Source organism: Eulemur rufifrons, chromosome 18 (assembly GCF_041146395.1).
Source record: "Eulemur rufifrons isolate Redbay chromosome 18, OSU_ERuf_1, whole genome shotgun sequence".
In the NCBI taxonomy this organism is placed as follows: Eukaryota; Metazoa; Chordata; class Mammalia; order Primates; family Lemuridae; genus Eulemur; species Eulemur rufifrons.
The window spans coordinates 49,987,004-50,007,803 of NC_091000.1; the positions used below are offsets into that span (position 1 = coordinate 49,987,004).

Consider the following 20,800-nt stretch of genomic DNA (forward strand, 5'->3'; position numbering starts at 1 on the left):
AGTGGAGCAAGTGCCTGATTAGCTAATACCTGTGATTACTGACACTGATGACCCATGTGTCGATATGCTCCATTAATAAAATGATGCTTTTCTAAGCGAAGGAGCCAAGAAATGAGCCTGCTCCATTTTAGTTAAGTAAACAGCCCCTAGTAATTAAGGATCAGGCAAGAGAATCCACCATCTGAGAAACACAGGCAAATAACTATTAAAAAAAAAATAAGCAATTATATTTTGGATTTTGTTTCATTTGACAGAAGAGAGCAGAAGATGAGAAGATAGTAACTTTAGAGTGGTTTTGGATTGTTTCATTGCTTTTCCCATCAGTTTGTAGGTGATTTTGAGTAGTAAAATAATGAGAATTGCAAAATGTTTTTATGCTAAGTAGTTCCATTAAATGGCATTTCATCCAGCATCATGAACATTGGAGCAGTGAAATTTTTTTTAATGGGAGTTCGTGATACATACTATTTTCTTATTTATTTTAAATTTGCTTTTTAATCAAAGTTGTGCACATAGTATTTTTAAAAGCTAACCAGTTCAACAAGGATTATGACAAAAATTGTAATCCCCTGTCTTACTCCTTCCTACCTCAATTCCTGTTCCCCAGAGGTAACTGATTTAAACTAATTTAGCAATTTCCCATGGAATGCACAGCTACATTTCTAAAACTACCCCCCACCCCATTTTAATACCTCTGAGGTGCTTGGTTCTTACAAGTAATGGCATGTCATAGTTTAATTGGTACTTAAAAAAATCTTTTATTTTTAAAGGTCATGAAATAATAGTGACCCCTTTAATTGGCATCTCAAATTTAATAAAACAAATCTCTTGATTTTATTTTTCAAATTTAGATATTATTTAGTAGTTTTCTATGTAGTGACTATGGAAGATGATTATTTAGATGTCTTACCAAACCCTCCCCCTCACCAAAAACAAGGTCACATGCACACAAACAGACATGCCTTGCCTCTTCTTTTTTCTTTTCACTGTAATTTTATAATGTTTTTGGCTAAGTTAATATTTAATCTGTACATTATTCTCACTATGTAAGTATTATTTTTAAGTTCTCTAGTTACATTTCCTTTCTTGTGTAATTCTTTTTTTCCTCCTCCTTAGGTTAGTACTTGCTTATTTTTTTTTTTTTTATTTGCTTTGTTTCCTTTGTATCTGCTCCCAAGTCATCTCCAAACTCTGCCAGAACTGTTAATCTCCTTTTGGTACATGCAGACACATCCAGGGATGGTGAAATCTTAATGTTATCTTTTTCTCAACCCTCCCACCCCAACCACCTGCCTCAAGCTGGTGAGCTGTTCCCTAATCTGCTTTTCACAGTTATTCTAGTATTTTTCCTCACCATTATTTTGAGAATTGCCTTTGCTTCTCCATTGGATGGATCCCCTATCTCTTGGATTCCACGTCTTCCTCTTTCTCAGTTACTCTTTCATTTTTTGTGGAACTCAACTCCAGTTGCCTCCAGAGAAAAGCTTCATGGGAGGCACATTTGTTTGAGTCTTTGCATGTCTGAGAATATATTTTTTTCTTCACTCAAATATAAGTATGGCTAGGTATAAAATTCTAGGTTCGATATAACACATAGAATTTTGAGCATTGCTCAATTTTCCTTCCCATCCAGAATGGCAGTTGGGAACTTGGATGCCATTCTGTTTCTTCATACATAACCCTTTTGCCCTCTCTGGAAGCTGGTAGACTCTTTTCTTTGTTCCTGGTGTCCTGAAAATTTCCTATTATGTGCCTTGGTATAGATCTTTTTGCTTTTTGGACTGGGTACTCGGTGGGCTTTTTTATTCTGAAAATGTTTGTTTTTAATTTGGAAAAAAAATTATAAATTATTTATTTGATAATTTCCTTCTCTACATTTCTCTCTCTTTGGAACTCCAGGTATTTGTATACAGGACCTCCTAGACTTATCCTCTAATTGCCTCTCCTAAAAATCCATCTCTGGATTTTTTTTCTACTGTTTTTCAACATTTTTAACTTCTTTTTTTAATAAAAAGCCTTAACTTTTTCTTCTATTGATTTTTTTCCTATTCATCATATTTTTAACTTATAAGAGCTCTTTTATATTCTGAGAATGTTCCTTTTTATAGCATCCTGTTCTTGCTTTATGAATGTGATATCTTCCTTTATCTCACCAAGGATTGATGCTCTATTATTTTAAACTTTCTTTTCCTGCCCTATCTTTCTTTCTTCTGAGTTTATTTTTTGGTTTCTTTGTTTTTTTCAATGTCTTGATTTCTGTCTCCATGTTAGAGGCTTTCCTTGGCTGTGTGGTTAGGTTTTAGAGTGAGACATTAAGGAAACACTGTACACATAGGCGGAGCTCATCAGGCAGGAAGAGTTCCACTGTAGGGTAATTGGTTTTGGCCATTTCATTGGCAGACGCTCTCCAATTTTTGGTATCTGTAAGTATTGCTATTTGGGCTGGTCTATTTCCTTGGAGAGGAATCTTTCATTCTCTTGCTTGGGTGATATAAGCCTGGCTGTCAGCATTTTGAGATCTGACTATGGGAAGGGGGCTTGGGGACCTTGCCCTTGAGTCAAGAGATTTATTCTCCTTGGTTCAGTACAGTGCCCTGTTCTCAGCTGTGCCTGAGTCCAGTGTCCCTATAGTTCAACATCTCCAGAGAATATATCTCCTATATTTCTCAAGGAGAGGATTTTGGAGGGGTCTATTTGCTTTTTTTAAAGACTTTAAGCCAGTCTACCTGTTTCAGACACACCTGTCTATGCCCCTTATTTCAGAGACAGATAGTGCCTCCAACCCGAGCCTTCTGTAGGTTTTTAAGCACGCAAAGGCTTGCGTCTTGACTTCCCCTTTCTGCAGCCTCAGATTTTAGCTTCCTCAGGTCTGCTGTCATTGGCCCCACATCCATTTGCTTTACTGTTTCCCAAGTTTTTCAGTTGTTATTTCCTTTTTGGTCTTCTGTGTCCTTATGTGTTTATCCATTTTTAAATTGCCTTTAGTGAAACTCTAGATGGGCATCAGAAGGGAGCTAAGAAAAAGAAAACAACACATTTGCTCAATCTGCTGTATTTAACCAGAATTCACTTTCATACTAATCCATCAGGGGGAAAACTAAGCTGTCTTCATAGACTGCATACTAGGGATAGCAAATCGCAGCCTGTGACCGGATTCTCTGTAAGAGAATCTTTTTCAGCTGGCACAGGGCTTACAATATCTGAATCTCTTGAGTAGGCCATGTATTCTTCAGTTTACCACTGGCTGCAGCATACATTTCTGCTTATCTTCTGGAATCATTTGAGCGTGTGACTATTAGTCTACACTTCTAGAAATATAATGCCATTTTAAAGAATCTGCAGCCTAGAGGCTATAGAAACAGGAGGTTTGAAATCCAAATACTGCGTTTGTCATGGTTTTGTTCTCCGTGCCTGACTTGGTCTCATCACTGACTCTACCTGCCACTTATGGTGCATTGGCAGCCACTTGCAGATTCTCTTGGGAAAGGCAATTGAGATGAAGAGCTTATTTATATTACTTTTTTATATACCATAAACTACCCAGAAGGATAAAGGAGGCTGCTTCCTTCGACCAGACCCCCAAATCTACTTCAGTGAAATGTATTTACTAAACAGAGTTATAAAATGTTTAGAACTAGAATGGAACCTGGTCTAAACTCCTTATTTTGCCATTGAAGAAACAAAGCCTTACAGTGGAGAAAGTCATTTTCCCCACAGCCTGTTTTGGGGGAGGAGGGGGAAGTCAGCATAAGAGCCCAGGGGGCCTGGCTTCCAGTTTGGTGCTCTTAATGAATCATATTCATATCCAAATAATGGATCTAAGCGTTGCACACAGCTGGAAGAGTTAGGATAAGAATCATCGGGGTTCTTGATCTCTCTGTGTATCATCAATAAGGTTTTTTGCGTCATCATATTTGTAGATTTGTGTTCAATTGATAGAAATAGTACTAAACATTAAAGTATAGCCCTCAGAGATTTTTTATATAAATGAAAGAAAATCAACATTTACTTCTAAAGTGAGAAAATTTAATGGGAATTTTTTTTTCTAATGATGACTATATAGTCTCAGGACATCTAAATATAAAATTTCAATTTATTATATATTCTCATACGGTGTCACAGGAATTTGTGGGGCTTGAACGGGCCTAGTGAGGCAGCTTCCAGCAGGTATCTGGCCAAAGCATCACTCTACTTCTGTACGTACAGGGTCATGTCTCTGAATATAGCCGCCCTTTTTGTAGGTCTTTGTGCCTTAAAACCACATCTAAACCTTTTTTTTTTTTTCCTGTGAAAGTAAGCCTCTGAAAGCTGAAAACAAGAAGTGGTACTTTGCTATCATGAAAAATTGAAACTGATTATTTCAAAACACCTCATTCAACTTGGGTAGGAGATGATTTTAGTTTCCATGGGAACAGAAATAAAAACTAGTGTGATAACTTCTGTACTTTCAACATCTATGCCTGAACTCTGCCATAAAATCCACAGATGTTCCTTTTGCCCCCAAACTTAAACAAATCCACACACTTTCCCAAATTCAAAATGTAGCAAATGTTCCATGGAAAAAACGGACGTCTAAGGTAGTCTTCATTTTTGTTGGTTTTGATCTCCAATTTCTAAGTCACTATTTCAGGGAGAGAGAACTGAGAGGTGAGAATGGGCAGGAGGGTTGGGTGCCTAGATAAAGTATCTTGACTAGAAGATTATAACTTGTGCTGTTATGTCAGATAGCAAAGGTATTAAACATTAAAATATATCCCTCAGGAATTCTGATGTAAACATAAGAAATGCCAACATTCACTTCCAAAGGGGGCTGGGCACTAGCTGTCGTCTCTATTTAGACACCTCTCCCCATTTCTAATTTTTGGTGCTGCTGTTACTGTCAGAGGTGTGATGTGAGTTTAAAGTGTAAGTCATGTGGGCAGCCCCATCTGTCTGTGGAAATACCTTCCAAGTAATTGACGCTTTCAATATTTTGTGCTTATTTCCATATGATTTCCATATCCCATCATCTTTCTCCTTACCCCTCAGGAATCCTGAGTTAACCTTAGTAACTGCATGCATATTATCTAGAAAACTTGAGTACTCAGGTTTCTCCTGAGCTGTCCCTGCTAGGATGTAGCCAGCGATAATAACTACCAGACCTTTTCTGTCTTGCCTTACAAATCAACCATTTTCTCAGAATGTCAGTTGCAAAATAAATAGCAAGATATACGTGGAGGCAAACTCAGTCAAAATGCACTCAAAATGCCAACACCAGTGTCATGTTGAGGGGAAAATCTGGTATAGCTTTTCTAATAACAAGTATTAAGAGCAATTACTTATAATAAATAGTGTGCTTTTTAAAAGGTAAAAGCCCAGACTTTCTTATAAAAACCTCTCTGTTTAAGGGGACATATTTTCTGTAATTGTACAGATATGTGTAACATGTCCATTAATCTAGTTGCATTCTGGATGCATGCCAGAGAGGCTGTGAGGCTGGAATCATCTAAGTTTAAATGACTTCTGTAATCATTGTTATACCATTATGTACATCAGTTCAATGATTATTTTAGAGTATAATGAATGCCCCTTTTCCACTCCAATGAAACACAAGAATTGTGCTTTATATAGAGTATAGTATTACATAATTACTCATAGGCATGAGCTATTCCTGAAATTTCAGAGTGTATGTAGTCCTTGGAGAAATAATTTCTACTTGAAAACTCGTTCTCTTAAAATTTTAGTCACAAATTGACTGAAATTTGATGTAAATATCGGGGGAGAAGACTTTGAGCATAGGTAAAAATATCTTCCTGATTTATGGCTTTTGCAACGATGGGCTTCTTTTTTTATAACATGACTCTTAATAAACAGTGGCATGGTGATGTAATTAGAATAAATCTTGTAGAACTGTCTTGATGGCCAAAAAATCATTCTGTCAACAGTCAGTCCTGGTCCTTCCATTTTCTCCCAGCTTTCAGTGAATTGACTGGTAGTTTTTAAGATAAAAATGCAACCTTCATTTAAAGAGGCATTATTTCAAGGCATTATTACAATTGGAACTTTTAGCCAAAAATGCTTTTTTGGAAGTGGCATATTTATGATTGTATTCTGTTACGTGTAGTGTAGAGCCCTACCACGCCCAGTGTCATCCGGGGGCCTGCGGGGTCAGTGTCACCGGGGGATGTTAGAAACGCGGAGGCTCAGGACTCCTGACTCAGAATCTGCATTTAACAGGACCCCAGGTGATGGGGAAGCACTAGCTTAGAAGACGCAAGGCTGGAAGCAACTATTTGCCATTAAATTGAATGCTTTCGCTCTGTACATTCACTGTCTTGGGAAAATAGTTATTGTAATCCAGCTGTCAAAAAAGAATTCACATCCCTCTGGCACTACTTGTGGGATTTGGGCAAGTTTACCTGACTCCTTATGCTTCAGGTTTATTGTTTTTTAATCAGCAAATTGAAATAATGATAATATTTTCTTCAAATAATTGTTGTGAGGTCAGGTTAAACGTGAGCGTGCCTATGAGGTGTGCAGAGCGTAGTGCCAGGTACCTGCGGAGAGCAGGGTACACACGAGCCCCCTCCTCGCCACTAGTACTTCCCGAAGGCACATGTTATGCTGACTTTCACCTGTGGCAGGCACATTTGTATTTTATTTAAGACAATGAGTAACGCTAATCTGTGATGATGGGAACAAAGATGAGTAAGAAAAAGCCCTGACTTCAAGAAACTTCCAGAAGGCCTCCACAGAGCCAAGCCTGCTATTTCCCCATTATTGCAGGATGATTCCACATATTTTGGGGAGCATCTACTTGATAGCAATTTATGTTCATTATTTTCATGTCCCACATAAATAGAGAATAGCTGCACCCTGTGATTAGAGTATACTAAAATAATCTTTTTTTTTTTTTTTTTTTTTTTTTTGAGACAGAGTGTCACTTTGTTGCCCTGGCTAGAGTGAGTGCCGTGGCATCAGCCTCGCTCACAGCAACCTCAAACTCCTGGGCTTAAGCGATCCTACTGCCTCAGCCTCCCGAGTAGCTGGGACTACAGGCATGCGCCACCATGCCCGGCTAATTTTTTTTTTTTTTTTTTTTATATTTTTAGTTGGCCAGATAATTTCTTTCTATTTTTAGTAGAGACGGGGTCTCGCTCTTGCTCAGGCTGGTCTCGAACTCATGACCTCGAGCGATCCACCCGCCTCCGGCCTCCCAGAGTGCTGGGATTACAGGCGTGAGCCACCGCGCCCGGCCCTAAAATAATCTTAATAAGCATTATGAGGGCCCAGGCAAGTTGTGACAGCTCCCTACCTGGAGCCAGGACGGTTTCCGGGAGAAGGAGACTCTAAGGATGCGGGAGGAAGAGCGCTGTGGCTAACGGTCTCGCGGGCAGCGTGCACAATGGTGTGGCATAGACGAGTGGGCCAGGGATCTTCTCAGTTCCTTCCACGGAGGGCTCTCCCACTCCAGACTTCTGTCTGGGAAGGGCTGGGTTTGGCTTTCCTTCCCTGCTACCGCCAGCCAGCCCTCTAGCTTTTGTTGAGGAGCCTGACTTCCCTATTCCTTTAAGGAAATAGGGGAGATGGGAGAGTGAGAGCAAGCAGGGCCCGTGAGAGGGAGAGAGAAGAATATGAATGTGAATGTCTGTGGGTTGGGGAGGGAAGGTAGGACTTGGTGAGTGTAGCTTATTAGGGCTGCCATAACAAACTACCACAGACTGAGGGGCTTAAAACAACAAAAATTTATTTTCTCACAGTTCTGAAGGCTGAAAGTCCGAGATCAAGGGTTGGTTTCCTCTGAGGCCTCTCTCCTCGGCTTGCAGATGGCCGTCTTCTCCCTGTGTCCTCACATGGTCATCCCTCTGTGTGTCTGTGTCCTCATCCCCTCTTCTTACAAGGACACCCGTCATGGTGGATTACGACCCACACTAATGACTTCATTTTAACTTAACTACCTCTTTAAAGACCCTCTCTCCAAATACATTCACATTCGGAGGTACTGGCAGTTAGGACTTCAACGTATGAGTAGGGGGAGTGCCATTCAGCCCAAAAAGTGAGGAAATGGGGTTTATCTCTGATTTGATGCTACTTAATAGATCAAAAGGATAATATTCAGGGAGTGGAGTCAGCTTTTAAAGTCTCTGTCTGTAAGAAACATGATCAGCGATGGCTAGAGGGAGAAGCAGAGACCTGGAACCCAGCTCAGCCCTCCTGCCTCATTGGTCCATTAGTCACATTTTAGGGGTGGGCCTTGGCTAGGTGCCTGGTCACCATGGTAACCAGTTTTTAACCACTGAGGGCCACTGTCCTTCAGTAGAAACATACACACACACACACACACACACACACGCACACGCACACACGTATATGTTTATATTTTTTCTTTTTAATGATGATGAAAGATGTTGCCACCCACTGACCATATAACCCTTGGCAAGTTGCTTGACTTTTCCTCTGGCTCAGTCTCCCATTCTATATGATGGGGATAATCATGTCTGCCTACAGGTTGGGAAGATGAAACGAGAAACTATATGTGAAAGTGTTTTGAGAAGCATAATATGCTACCTAAATGCTCTGCATTGTCATACCCATACCTGGCTACTGCCAACCTGTCACTCCAACTGAAGACAAAGTCATATGTTACTTAAGTGCTTGTGCTACTTTATGGAAGGCATCTTTGTTGAGTATCTCTTGTGGCACCTTTGTATGATTTTTGAAAGTAGATAGCAGTTCAGAAACTAAAAAAGCTATTGGATGGTAAATTTGTTGTGTAAAATGCATGCTGGGGAACTTGGAAGCAAAAAATAAACATAGTTAAGAGTGAGGATGGTTGGTCTATGTAAGTCAGATCTAACTCTTTCAATAGACTGGAAGTTGCCCAGAGTTGTTGTTAGTTCTGAGTTGTATGGGGGGCACCAGATTCTTCTTACAGTTTTTCTACAGTGAGAGAGGAGTGAAGGAGATTGAGGGAGTGTGCAACTTGCTCCTCCTTTGTCCCTTGTATTTTTTTTTATCCTAAAGAATATCTGCTTCCCACCCTGGACACCCACCCTCGTGTAGAAGGAAGCTGCCTTCCTTCTTTGCAGACCCTTGCCATAGTATGGATTTTATCCGTGTGTGTGTGTGTGTGTGTGTGTGTGTGTGTGTATAAAACCCAGTGTTCCTTCTGGGGGTGATTTGATTGATATATACACTGGAAACATCTTTAATAATTTAATGCTTGCTTCAAAGGAGATTACACCAAAAAGCACATTGCTTTTCATTTATTCATTACAGATCTGTCATAGCAGCATTTTTTTTTTCTGGGCCCTGAATTGTAGTGTCATTGTAATAATAAATTTTGTTCCAGACTCGGGATATTTTAACGGATTATAAACCCTTTTAACTAATGTTATCGTCTTATTTAAATTGATCAAATTGGTATTCGGCACCAATAATCTTGCATTTCTTAAAGTTGAGCTAACCAGATGTGGCTTCATTTGATGACTACTGAAATAGCTGTGCTGGGAAAGTCTAATAGAAATAATGGGATGAAAGCATAATACTGCTTGTTAGCAGTGCTGGTGATAATGGCTAAGAGAACAAGGCCTGCATTTAGGGCTGGATGTCTTTTTTCTTAAAAAGAGATTAGGGCACATACCAGCCCTTTGCATTAAAAGGAGAAAAAAATGTATATGTGTTTGGGAATTGGGGGTAAAGAAAGGGATAAGACTGAGAAATACAAAACTAAAAACTAAAAAAAAAGTTATCATTTTTCAATGTAAATCTGGAAGTCAAGAAAGAAATAGATTTTCCCACTTAGAAGTAGTCACCTTAATAGACTTTATTTATTTATCTATTTTTTTGAGACAGAGTCTCACTCTGTTGCCCAAGCTAGAGTGCCGTGGTGTCAGCCTAGCTCACAGCAACCTCAAACTCCTAGGCTTAAGGGATCCTCCTGCCTCAGCCTCCCGGGTAGCTGGGACTACAGGCATGCGCCACCATGCTCGGCTAATTTTTTCTATATATATTTTTAGTTGTCCATATAATTTCTTCCTATTTTTAGTAGAGATGGGGTCTTGCTCTTGCTCAGGCTGGTCTCGAACTCCTGAGCTCAAACGATCCGCCCACCTCGGCCTCCCAGAGTGCTAGGATTGCAGGCGTGAGCCACCACGCCTGGCCCTTAATAGACTTTAGCAAGCACTTATAATGTATTCTCAAAGAGGCAAGGACCATATCTAGATTCCTAAATGATTACAGTAAATTATGAGGGATTTTTATTATTTTTTTAAATTAAGAAATGCTATATAACTTCTCTTTAAAACTCAAATCCAAGTTGCTCTGAATAGGCACAGTAAGGATGAAAACAATTTCTACGAGAGTGCTTTATAATTATCCAATTTTCAGAGATTTAAAAAGAAATCTGCTCTTATTGGCCATGAGTATGGTGGTATTTCTGGGGTTGTATTAGGTATTACCACTGCTTTAGGTACGCTGCCTGGCAATCCGTATAAGGTTCTCTCCCTAGCTCACACACAAAGTCTTTGAGGGAAATGCAGAAATGTTTTGTTTTCAGGTTGGTAGTTCTTTAAACAGTAGAAGTCCTGTTGCCTCCTGCAGAGGTCATATTTTCCGGCCATTGGAAGTGTCCCTACAATAGCGAATCAGTGAAGCAGCAACTTCTTGTGTTATTTGTTCAAGGAAGGATATACCATGACTTTGGGACAAGACCGCCTTTGGTTCACACGCTGGCCCCACTTGTCACCTGCCACGTGACATTGGAAGTGTTGAGTGATTTCTCATTTTCCTTATTCAGGTAATGGGTATAAGAAAGGTGCCCAGAGGGCTACTGTGAGGGTTGCTGAAATGAGGAGTGTGTGAGTGTGAGTGTGAGCGTGTGGCTGGCACAGAGGGGTGCTCGGCATTTGCATGTCTGTGTGCCCCTCCTTTCTCGCCTGTTGCTTTTCACCCACCAACACTGTTGACACGGCCTTGTAGAAGTCTCTGTTTACAGCCAGAACACGGGAGATCGGGCAGCAGGCTGCCACCCCCCCCCCCCGAAGTGCCCCTTTCCTGACACACGTCTTTCTGCTTCTCTCCTCATGCCACATCGTAATATGATGTGTTTAGGAGTCTTTCCAGCCCGCTGTGCCCTGCGCTCCTTGATGCCGGCACTTGTCTCTGAATGCCTGGCACCCAGAACACTGCTTAACACAGGTGCCCCAGGCCCAGTTGCTGAAGCCATGGTAACTGACAGTCCCTCGAAGGCCTCTCAGGGTCCCACAGTGACCATCTCCCCCAGGTCCTGCAGAGTCCCCAGGAAGGGAACTTGTCTCTGGGCCAGAGACCCCAGGCTCTTCCCTCACCGCTTCTGCCATGTTAGTGGGGAGCTAGCCCAGAGTGTTTTCTCCGAGCTGCCCCCTCACAAGTGTGCCCTCTCTGTCTGCCCCTCCGCCTCCTGGCACAGGCTCCTTCCTGCACTCCCTAGAAGCCCTTGCTCTTCAGTGATGCAGAAATGTAATCTTTGGCTCTGTTCATTTCCTCTTCTCTGTTTTATTTTGTTTTGTTTTCTTTCTTTTTGTGGTGAAATACACGTAATGTAAAATTTACCATCTTAACCATTTTTAAGTTACGCTTCAGTGGTATTAAATACATTCATCATGCCGTGTAGCCACAACCACCATCCATTTCCGTAACTCTATTCATCTTGGGAAACTGAAACTCTACATCCGTCAAACAGTGACTCCTCATTCCCCCTCCCCCAGCTAGCAACCACCATTCTGCTTTCTGTCTCTATAATGTTGACTACTCCATACCTCATATAGGTGGAAGCATACAGTAGTTGTCTTTTTTGTGACTGGCTTATTTCACTTAGCATAATGGCTTCAAAGTTCATCCATTTTGTAGCACATTTAAGAATGTCCTTCTTTTGTAAGGCTGCATAATATCCCATTGTGAGTATGTACCACATTTTACTTGAGTTGCTTCCACATTTCAGCTATTGTGAATAATGCTGCCATGAACGTGAGTATACGAATATCTTTTCAAGACCCTGTTTTCACTTCTTTTTGGTATGTACTCAGAAGTAGAATTACTGGATCATATGGTAATTCTGTTTTTAATTTTTGAGGAACTGCCATACCGTTTTCTAGATGGCTGTACCATTTTACATTCCCATCAACAGTGCATAAGGGATCCAATTTCTCCACATTCTTATCAACACTTGTTATTTTCGGTTTTTTTAAAGTATTAGTAGTAGCCATCTTAATAGGTATAAAGTAGTATCTCCTTGTAGTTTTGATTTGCATTTCCATAAGGATTAGTGATGTTAAGCATCTTTTCTTGTGCTTATTGGGCATTTGTGTATCTTCTGTGCAGAAATGTCTATTCAAGTCCTTTGCCTACTTTTGAATCAGGTTGTTTCATTGTTGTTGTTTTTAGGAGTTCTCTGTATATCCTAGATATCAATCCCTTATCAGATAGAGATATGATTTGCAAGTACTTTCTCCTATTCTGTGGGTTGCCTTTTTATTCACCTTTTGATGCACAAATTTTAAAATTTCTTTTCTTTCATTGCCTCTGTTTTTAGTGTTGTATCCAAGAAACTGATGCCAATTCCAATGTCATAAAGCTTTTGTCCTGTGTTTCTAAGAGTTTTATAGTTTTTAGTCTTACATGTAGGTCTCTGATTCATTTTGAGTTAATTTTTGGCTGTAGTGTTAGGTAAGGGTCCAACTTCATTATTTTGCATGTGGATATCTAGTTTTCTCTGCACCATTTGTTTAAAAGACTGTCCTTTCTCTATTAAATGGTCTTGGTATACTTATTACAAATCATTTGACAATGTAAGTGAGTGTTTATTTCTGGAAACTCCGTTTTATTTCATTGGTCTATTTGTCTGTCTTCATGCCAGTGCTGTACTTATTTTGATTACTGTAGCTTTGTAGTAAGCTTTGAAATCAAGAAGTGTGAGTCCTCTAGCTTTGTTCTTCTTTTTTTAAAATTATTTTGGCTATTCAGGGCTGCTTGAGATTCCATATGAATTTTGGGATGGATTTTTCTATTTCTGCAAAAAAGCATCATTGGGAATTTGATGCGGATTGTATTGAATCTGTAGATCACTTTGGGAAGTACAACATCTTGACAGTATTAAGTATTCAAATCCATAGACATGGGATGTGTTTCCATTTATTTATGTCTTCTTTAATTTCTCTCAGCAGTGTCATGTAGTTTTCATTGTACCTGTCTTTCACCTCCTTGGTTAAGTGAATACCCAAGTATTTTATTGTGTTTGATGCTATTATATATTTTTTTTTTTATTTAATTTTACAGAATCAAAGAGTCTAACAGTATATCTTGTTAGATACAGTATGTCCTCATAATGTATACATTATTTCTTGTACAATGATATGAAATAATATGGGAAATATTCATGATAAATTATTAAGTGAACAGTGCAAGTTAAAAACAATAGTTTCATATTTTTTTCCCCACCCCCCCTTTCCCGAGTCAGCACCTTCAAGTCTTACCACTCCCCAAACGGTGCGCAATGCACTCATTGTGTAGGCATACCCCCATCCCCTCCCCCACCCCCCACCTCAGTCTGATGTCCAATTGGTGTCGTTTCCAGATTTGTATTTAGGTGATGATCAAGGAAACCAATTTTCTGGTGAGTACATGTGATGCTTGTTTTTCCATTCTTGGGATACTTCACTTAATATAATGGGTTCCAACTCTCTCCAGGAGAACCATAGAGATGTTGTATCTTCATCATTCCTTATAGCTGAGTAGTATTCCATGGTATACATATACCACAGTTTACTAATCCACTCATGTATTGATGGGCATTTGGGTTGTTTCCACATCTTTGCTATTGTGAATTGTGCTGCTATAAACATTTGGGTACACGTGCCTTTGTTACAGAATGACCTTTTTTCCTTTGGGTATATGCCCAGTAATGGGATTGCTGGGTCAAATGGCAGGTCTACTTGAATCTGTTTAAGATACCTCCATAATGCTTTCCACAGAGGTTGCACTAGTTTGCAGTCCCACCAGCAGTGTATTAGTGTTCCTGTCTCTCCACACCCACGCCAACATGTGTTGTTTTGGGTTTTTTTGATAAAGGCCATTCTCACTGGGGTTAAGTGATATCTCATTGTGGTTTTGATTTGCATTTCCCTGATGATTAGAGATGTTGAACACTTTTTCATATGTTTGTTAGCCATTTTTATATCTTCTTTTGAAAAATTTCTATTCATGTCCTTTGCCCACTTTTTGATAGGGTTGCTTGATTTTTTCTTGCTGATTTTCCTGAGTTCTAAATAGATTCTTGTTATCAGTCCTTTATCTGATGTGTAGTATGCAAAAATTTTTTCCCATTCTGTAGGTGGTCTGTTTATTCTCGTGACTGTTTCTTTGGCTATGCAGAAGCTTTTTAATTTAATCATGTCCCATTCATTTATTTTTGTTGCTGCTGTGATTGCCTTGGGGGTCTTCTTCATAAATTCTTTGCCTAGGCCAATGTCTGTAAGAGTCTTTCCTACATTTTCTTCTAGAATTCTGATTGTATCACGCCTAAGGTTTAAGTCTGTTATCCACCGTGATTTGATTTTTGTGAGAGTGATGCTATTATAAATGGAATTGTTTTTGTAATTTCCTTTTCAGATTTGTTAGCTTATAGAAATGCGGCTGATTTTCATGTATGATGTATCCTCCTCTGCTCTGTTTTTATGGTGAAAATGCCGGCCCCTCTCTTGCCAAACTCTCCTCCCTTCATCATCTCAAGTGTGTGCCTCAGTGCCCAGCTGTGCTTGTCCTCTTTGGAGAGAGGGTGAGACAAGGGTCTGGTGGGGAGATGAGGAAATACTACTCTCTCCTTTAGAGATTGGAGACTTTTCTCACCCTCAGTCATTTAGGCCTCATACATTAAAGACCAGAAATCCTTGCCAAGCATTGTGGGTTACATTTTGTAAATCTTTTGCCTTTTTTTTAAAACACCATCTGGCAGATCCATCCCTCTCCCACTCTGAGTTTCCATCCAACATTCTACCTTCCTAAGGGCCTCACCCTGTATGACATGCTTAGAAATAGCTAGGACTCTCCACTACTTGACATTGGCATCTTGAACGGAAATTTGAACAACTCAGCCTGCTGTGTTACTTAATCTACATGATGACAGGCACTATGGTTTTTGCAGTGCCTTAAGAGCAACTAGTTTTTACCTTCATTTTTAAAGTGTATCTTTGGTATCATATATTAATTTTGGGACTTTATTTTTGACAGAATATAAGAATTCACAGTTCCAACCCTTTATTCTTCAAAATAATGTTGTGTGGAATTTTATTCTAAACTTTTAGTCTACTCCCTTTCATTTTCTTCCTTCTTTACTCCCCAAACTGAAAGCATTATGTTAACTTTTATAAGACGATACTAACGATCCCGTAGCAGTCGTTTGGTCAGTTAGAAGAGACTGGGCTTCCAGAGCTGGAAGGGAGGTCAGGGCTAATTGAGTCCTAAACCTTCCTTTTACAGAGGCTGGAGGATTGAGTGACCTGTCCGATGTCAGGTTGCTAGAAAGAGACAGGTCTGGAATCCTAACATAGAACAAATCTTGTATTCTTTCTATCCTAACATTTTAAAAAACTTATTTTATTGATGGCTATGAAGAAATATGGTAGCTCCAGGAAAAATGTATCCTAGCTGGGCACAGTGATTTGCACCTGTAGTCCCAGCTACTCGGGAGGATGAAGTGGGAAGATTGCTCGAGCCCAGGAGTTCAAATCCCAGTTGCTAAAGTCATGGCTCTCCATTAAAAAATTTAAAGAAAGAATCTATCATAACAAATGGAAAGGGATTTCAATGTTTTTTAGGATCTGTGATGTGCCAGTTGCTATGCTTGGCACTTTATATAACTTTACAGATTTAATCCCCATGGAAGTTTTATTATATTCTTATTTTATAAATGGGGAATCTGAAACTCACAGAAGTTAGGTAGTAGCCAGTAAGAACCTGGCCAGGACTTGACCTGGGTCTTTCTCCAAAATCTTGGCTCTGGAACTCAGAACTCAGGTTCCTGTTCTCTTTTAAAGTATATTTAGTGTATCCAAATAACAGTAAAATGCTTTATTAGAGTTTATAAAATACTTTAGCATTTATTATTTTTATGGAGAATACATATAGTTTCTTGGCCTTGCATCTGCATGACAATTGATTTTTGTATTTAGAGAAAAGCCTTCAACTCCTTTAGACATTGTATAGAAGCTGTCTACATTCCATGTCAGAAAACCTGAGTTCACATCCTGGTGCCATCACCCTCACCCATAGCACTGAGGATGATAATCTTTCCACAAAGAACTTCTTTTACCTCCTCCTCTGGTCCAGACGTTACACAAGACAGTAGCCAATGACTCTGCGGTTTAGTTTCCTTGATTCTGGAGTCACATGCTTAGTTCAAATTCTGGCTCTTCCATTGAGACCTTGGGCTAGATACTTGGTTCTCTGTTGACTTAATTTTCTCATCTGTAAAATGGGAATGATACCAGCCTCACAGGAGTTGTGGGGATTAAGTGAGAAAATACTTACGAAGTGTGGCATATGGTAGGTACTCAGTAAACATAAGCACATTATATATCGTGAAATACTATGTAAATATAAGGACATTTTACTTGACTATAATATAATAATTATTACATTACTATCATGTGCAGTGGAAAATCTCTGTTATACTTCTTACTTTTATCCATTATCCCCTTTGGTCTATCAGAGGCCAGCAGAAATAGTAGATGAGGAAGAAGATGGAGAGAAAGCAAACAAGGATGCAGAACAGAAAGAAGATTTTTCAGGAATGAACGGTGACATTGAAGAGGAAGGAGGTGGGGAGGATGCAGATGCCCCTGAGCAAGTCGAGGAGATCCTGGACCACAGTGACGAGCAGGCAGCTCCTGCACGTGTGAATGTGGGCACCGATGAAGAAAATGGGGAGGAACTGGACCAGGTCTATAATGAGCTTCAGCCAGCAGTGCAGGAAGAAAGAAAGTCTCAAGGAGCTGGCAACGAACAAGATGAGGTATTTCTATTGCTTTTGTGTGCATTCATGAGTGTGTGTGTGTGTGTGTGTGTGTGTGTGGTGCATGTGCATGCATGCACTTAGGGAATTAAGTACTTAGAACTTTCATTGAAACTACTTATGGTTGAGTAGGAGAGATCCAATACCATTTAATTCATTTCATTCACTATCAATACTAACTTTAATCAGTTAACAAGTACTGCTGTCTACCTATCTGATAGTCCATATGTCTGTCCTGCCATCTGTACATTTATCCATTCATCTATCCATCCATCCATCTATCCCTCTCCTACCTCATTCTACAAAAAATCTACAGAGCCTTCTAAGAACATACATAATAAAAGAAAGCAATATAAAAAATAAAAATAAGCTAAGACTGGAGGAGATACAAATCAGAAAAGAATATCGAGACCAGTGAGACCTAGACATGAGCTGAAGACCACCATTTTATTATGAGTGACTTCTTTGTTTTCCAGAAGTATTAAAGTCTAGTTTGTCTAGTCTACCTTAAATGGATTAATTGAATTAAGTGCTCAACATGCCAAGTACTTGATAATGTATTGTTCTATATATTATACAGAGAGGATAAAGAAATATATGGTGGAGGAAAAAAAGAACAAAGAAAGAAATATGTAGTGAAGCCTCTCTTCCTAGCCTGTTCTCTCACCTCTGGCCCTGGAGAGGGATACTCTAAAGTCCTGGTGTTCTTCCATGGGACAGACGTCCCATAGGATAGGTTAATTTCCATGCTGATGAATATGGCCTGGTTGCTACTAGGCTCAAGTGTGCTGCACACATTCTCACCATCTGCTGTCCCCTCCCTTCTTGTCCACCCAGCAGATCAAAGTCCACCTCCCTCAAGGCTATACCCTCTTCATGGGCCGTGGTCTACTCATATTCCTGATACCCACTTTGATGATTGGGGTCATCTTGATTATTTTTTATTGACTGATCTGTTTTATCTTGCTTAGGGAGAGCAAATTTAGCAATGGCAGAATGCAAAATGTTCTTGTGGCCAGGTTTCAATAACAGTACAAAGTTACCTGTAATCCACTGTGTGGCTTACACAAAATATTCTTAACATCTAAATGAAAGCACTCAGCATGTCTCTCATTTCATCTTTTCTCAAGGTGAGATAATCACAGTCCTCTTCTATACGAAATTCTCCATATGTAGTTCTACATAGTCCTCAGTGTCATTTATATGGCAACTGCGATAGTAGGTTTTCATAAAACTGTTTGTTGTAGTAGCCTTTGATGAAAGCTTACAGCATGAAATCAAAGTGTGATTGTATGTGGGACTAGATAGTAAGATCTAAGTACAAATTTTTCCAATGGTCTACCTTAATTCAATGTATGACCTAAATAGATTCTGCAGAAATGAATGGTTACCTGTCCTTCCATCTTTCATCAATATATCTTTTAAAAATAATCCTGTTATTTGTAACAACATAGATGAACCTGGAGGACATTACGTTATGTGAAATGACTCAGGCACAGAAAGACAAATACCTCATGATCTCACTTATATCTGGAATCTAAAAAAGTTGAACTCATAGAAGCAGAAAGTAGAAGGGTGGTGAGCAGGGGCTGGGGGTGTAAGGGCTGGAAAGATGTTGGTCAAAGGATACAAACTTTCACTTATTAATAGACAGGAAGAATAAATTCAAGAGATCTATTTAACAACATGGTGACTATAGTTAATGACAATGTATTATATTTTTGCAAATTGCTAGGAGAGTGGATTTTAAGTGTTTTCACCACAAAGATGATAAGTATATGAGGTAACATATATGTATGTTAGATTTGGCCATTCCACAATGTATACATATTTCAGAACATCATGTTTTACACCATAAATATATACAATTTTTGTCAAATAAAGAAATATTTTTAAAAAGGAAAAATAGGGGTTTTTGGTAGGAATTGGTTATATAATTTGGCAAGAGTCTGAAGTACAGGTCTTTGTGGTATGTAATGAGGGTGAATCCAAATTCTTGGGAACTTGGATGAGCAAGTACCTGATTTGTGACTAGTTAGGGATTTTAAGGACTATAAAAATGCCTAAGACAGAGAAGTTACTCACAAAGAGATTTAATCTTACTTGATGTAGCTCTTTCTTATAATGATGATATATTTTCTCTCCATTCTCCCTAACGTATCAGTATAGGTATTCTTTAAGCATACCAAATATGTGAAAAAGCAAAGTTATATGAATTATAAGTTAGAAATTAATAATTAACTTTTACAGAAAGATTTTTTTTACTGATAAAATGACTAAAAATTCAGTTTACCACATAGCATTTTGTTTCATGTAACAGTTCTTGTGCAAAGTGAGATATGATTATAGGAAACCAGCAGGGAATATGGACAAATGCACAGTAAGCAACTGACATTTATTGAGATTGAGCTTGTATTATATATTAATACAAGATACTGTTTGAGACATTTCACAAGGTAACAACATAAAATAAGACATAGCCCCAGTAATTTTTTTTTTTTAGAGCATAAATTATGGCCTGTGTGATTTGGGGTATCTGGAGCTGCTCTTATTGTCTCCCAGACTGGTGGCCTTGTGGGGGCTGTGGAGCCTCCAAGATTTCATGGAGCAGAGTTTGCAAAGCAGCTAGTTCTAACTCCCTCTTGTTCAGTGGAGTGGGGGAAAGACGAGTTGTACATGAGACAATGTCATTAATAACATAGGAGAAATCCAGGTGGGAGGAGCGATAGTTGCTGTTGGAGAAATGCTGCCTCCGCTTTTGATTTTCTGTCCTGCTCCTCTCTATTTGATACTTGATGGCGCTCATTACCAGATTCACAATGAATTTGTGAGTTCTAGGAGAAAATGAAAATTAGGACAGCACCAGGTAGGGGACTGGATTAATGTGGCATGGGGGTAGAACTGCTGCATTTTTCTCTTCCCTTGTCTCTGAAAATGCTAAAGTGAAAAGTATAAATATGCTATTGAAAAGAAAAGCTCAAAGGGAGATAAAGAAAAAGAAAATGAGAAAAATAAAGCTTGCAGCATATGAAATGAGTCTGTGCCTTTAAAGCACAGAGCGGATTACAGTCTCCAAAAGGGCTTTTGTAAGGAAGGTGTTCAGAACAGTATATCCACTGGGTAACGATAAATGAAAAAACAAAGAGAATACAAAAAACTGTTTTTAGTTGTGTATTTAGATGATGAAATAGAATATTGAGTAATTTGTTTCTTTGTAAATGTTATTACCTTTGTAAACCAAAGAACTGAGTATCTTTGTTTTGATCTATTTTCCTCCAGGCTGAATTAGATCCTGAAAGACCACCAAGGCCAGAAGTAAAAATTACTAGTCCACAAGAAAATGAAAACAACGAACAAAACAAGGACTATGCTGTCGTGGCATAGATGAGTTTTAAAAAGAGAATATATGGATTGTAAGAAAAATTAAGGGTGGCAATACTTGAATAATAAGCACATAGTTATTGCTAAACACAATGTGACGCTATGGTTGAATACTACCTACTGAATTTTAACATTAGAAGCCTAATGGAAAGACTCTATTATCTTTTAGTAGCTACTAAAGGAGAATAACTTATTTTTATGGCATAGTTTTTGAAAGCTATATATAGAGAAATTAAATAAGAGAGACAGAGGAGAATTTTCACTGGAAGACAATTGGCCACTTGTCTTTGTTAGGGATCAAAAAAAAAAACAAAAAACCAAAAAACAGGATCACTCCTATTGTATACTTTATTATAAATTTAGAAGTGAAATTATTAGATAGCAGCTTATTCT

The 20,800-nt window shown here is 38.9% G+C and overlaps 1 protein-coding gene across 1 annotated transcript in view; it reads left to right on the plus strand.

The window, feature by feature from the left end:
• The window catches only part of DCDC2 (doublecortin domain containing 2), a 151,540-nt gene extending 131,130 nt beyond the window's left edge, over positions 1–20,410 (plus strand). Inside the window, exons 9-10 of the mRNA XM_069493406.1 lie at positions 16,724–17,026; positions 20,306–20,410. Of these exons, the coding sequence (XP_069349507.1) occupies positions 16,724–17,026; positions 20,306–20,410 (408 nt within the window). The remainder of the gene's footprint in view (positions 1–16,723; positions 17,027–20,305) is intronic.
• The last annotated feature ends 390 nt before the right edge of the window (positions 20,411–20,800 follow it).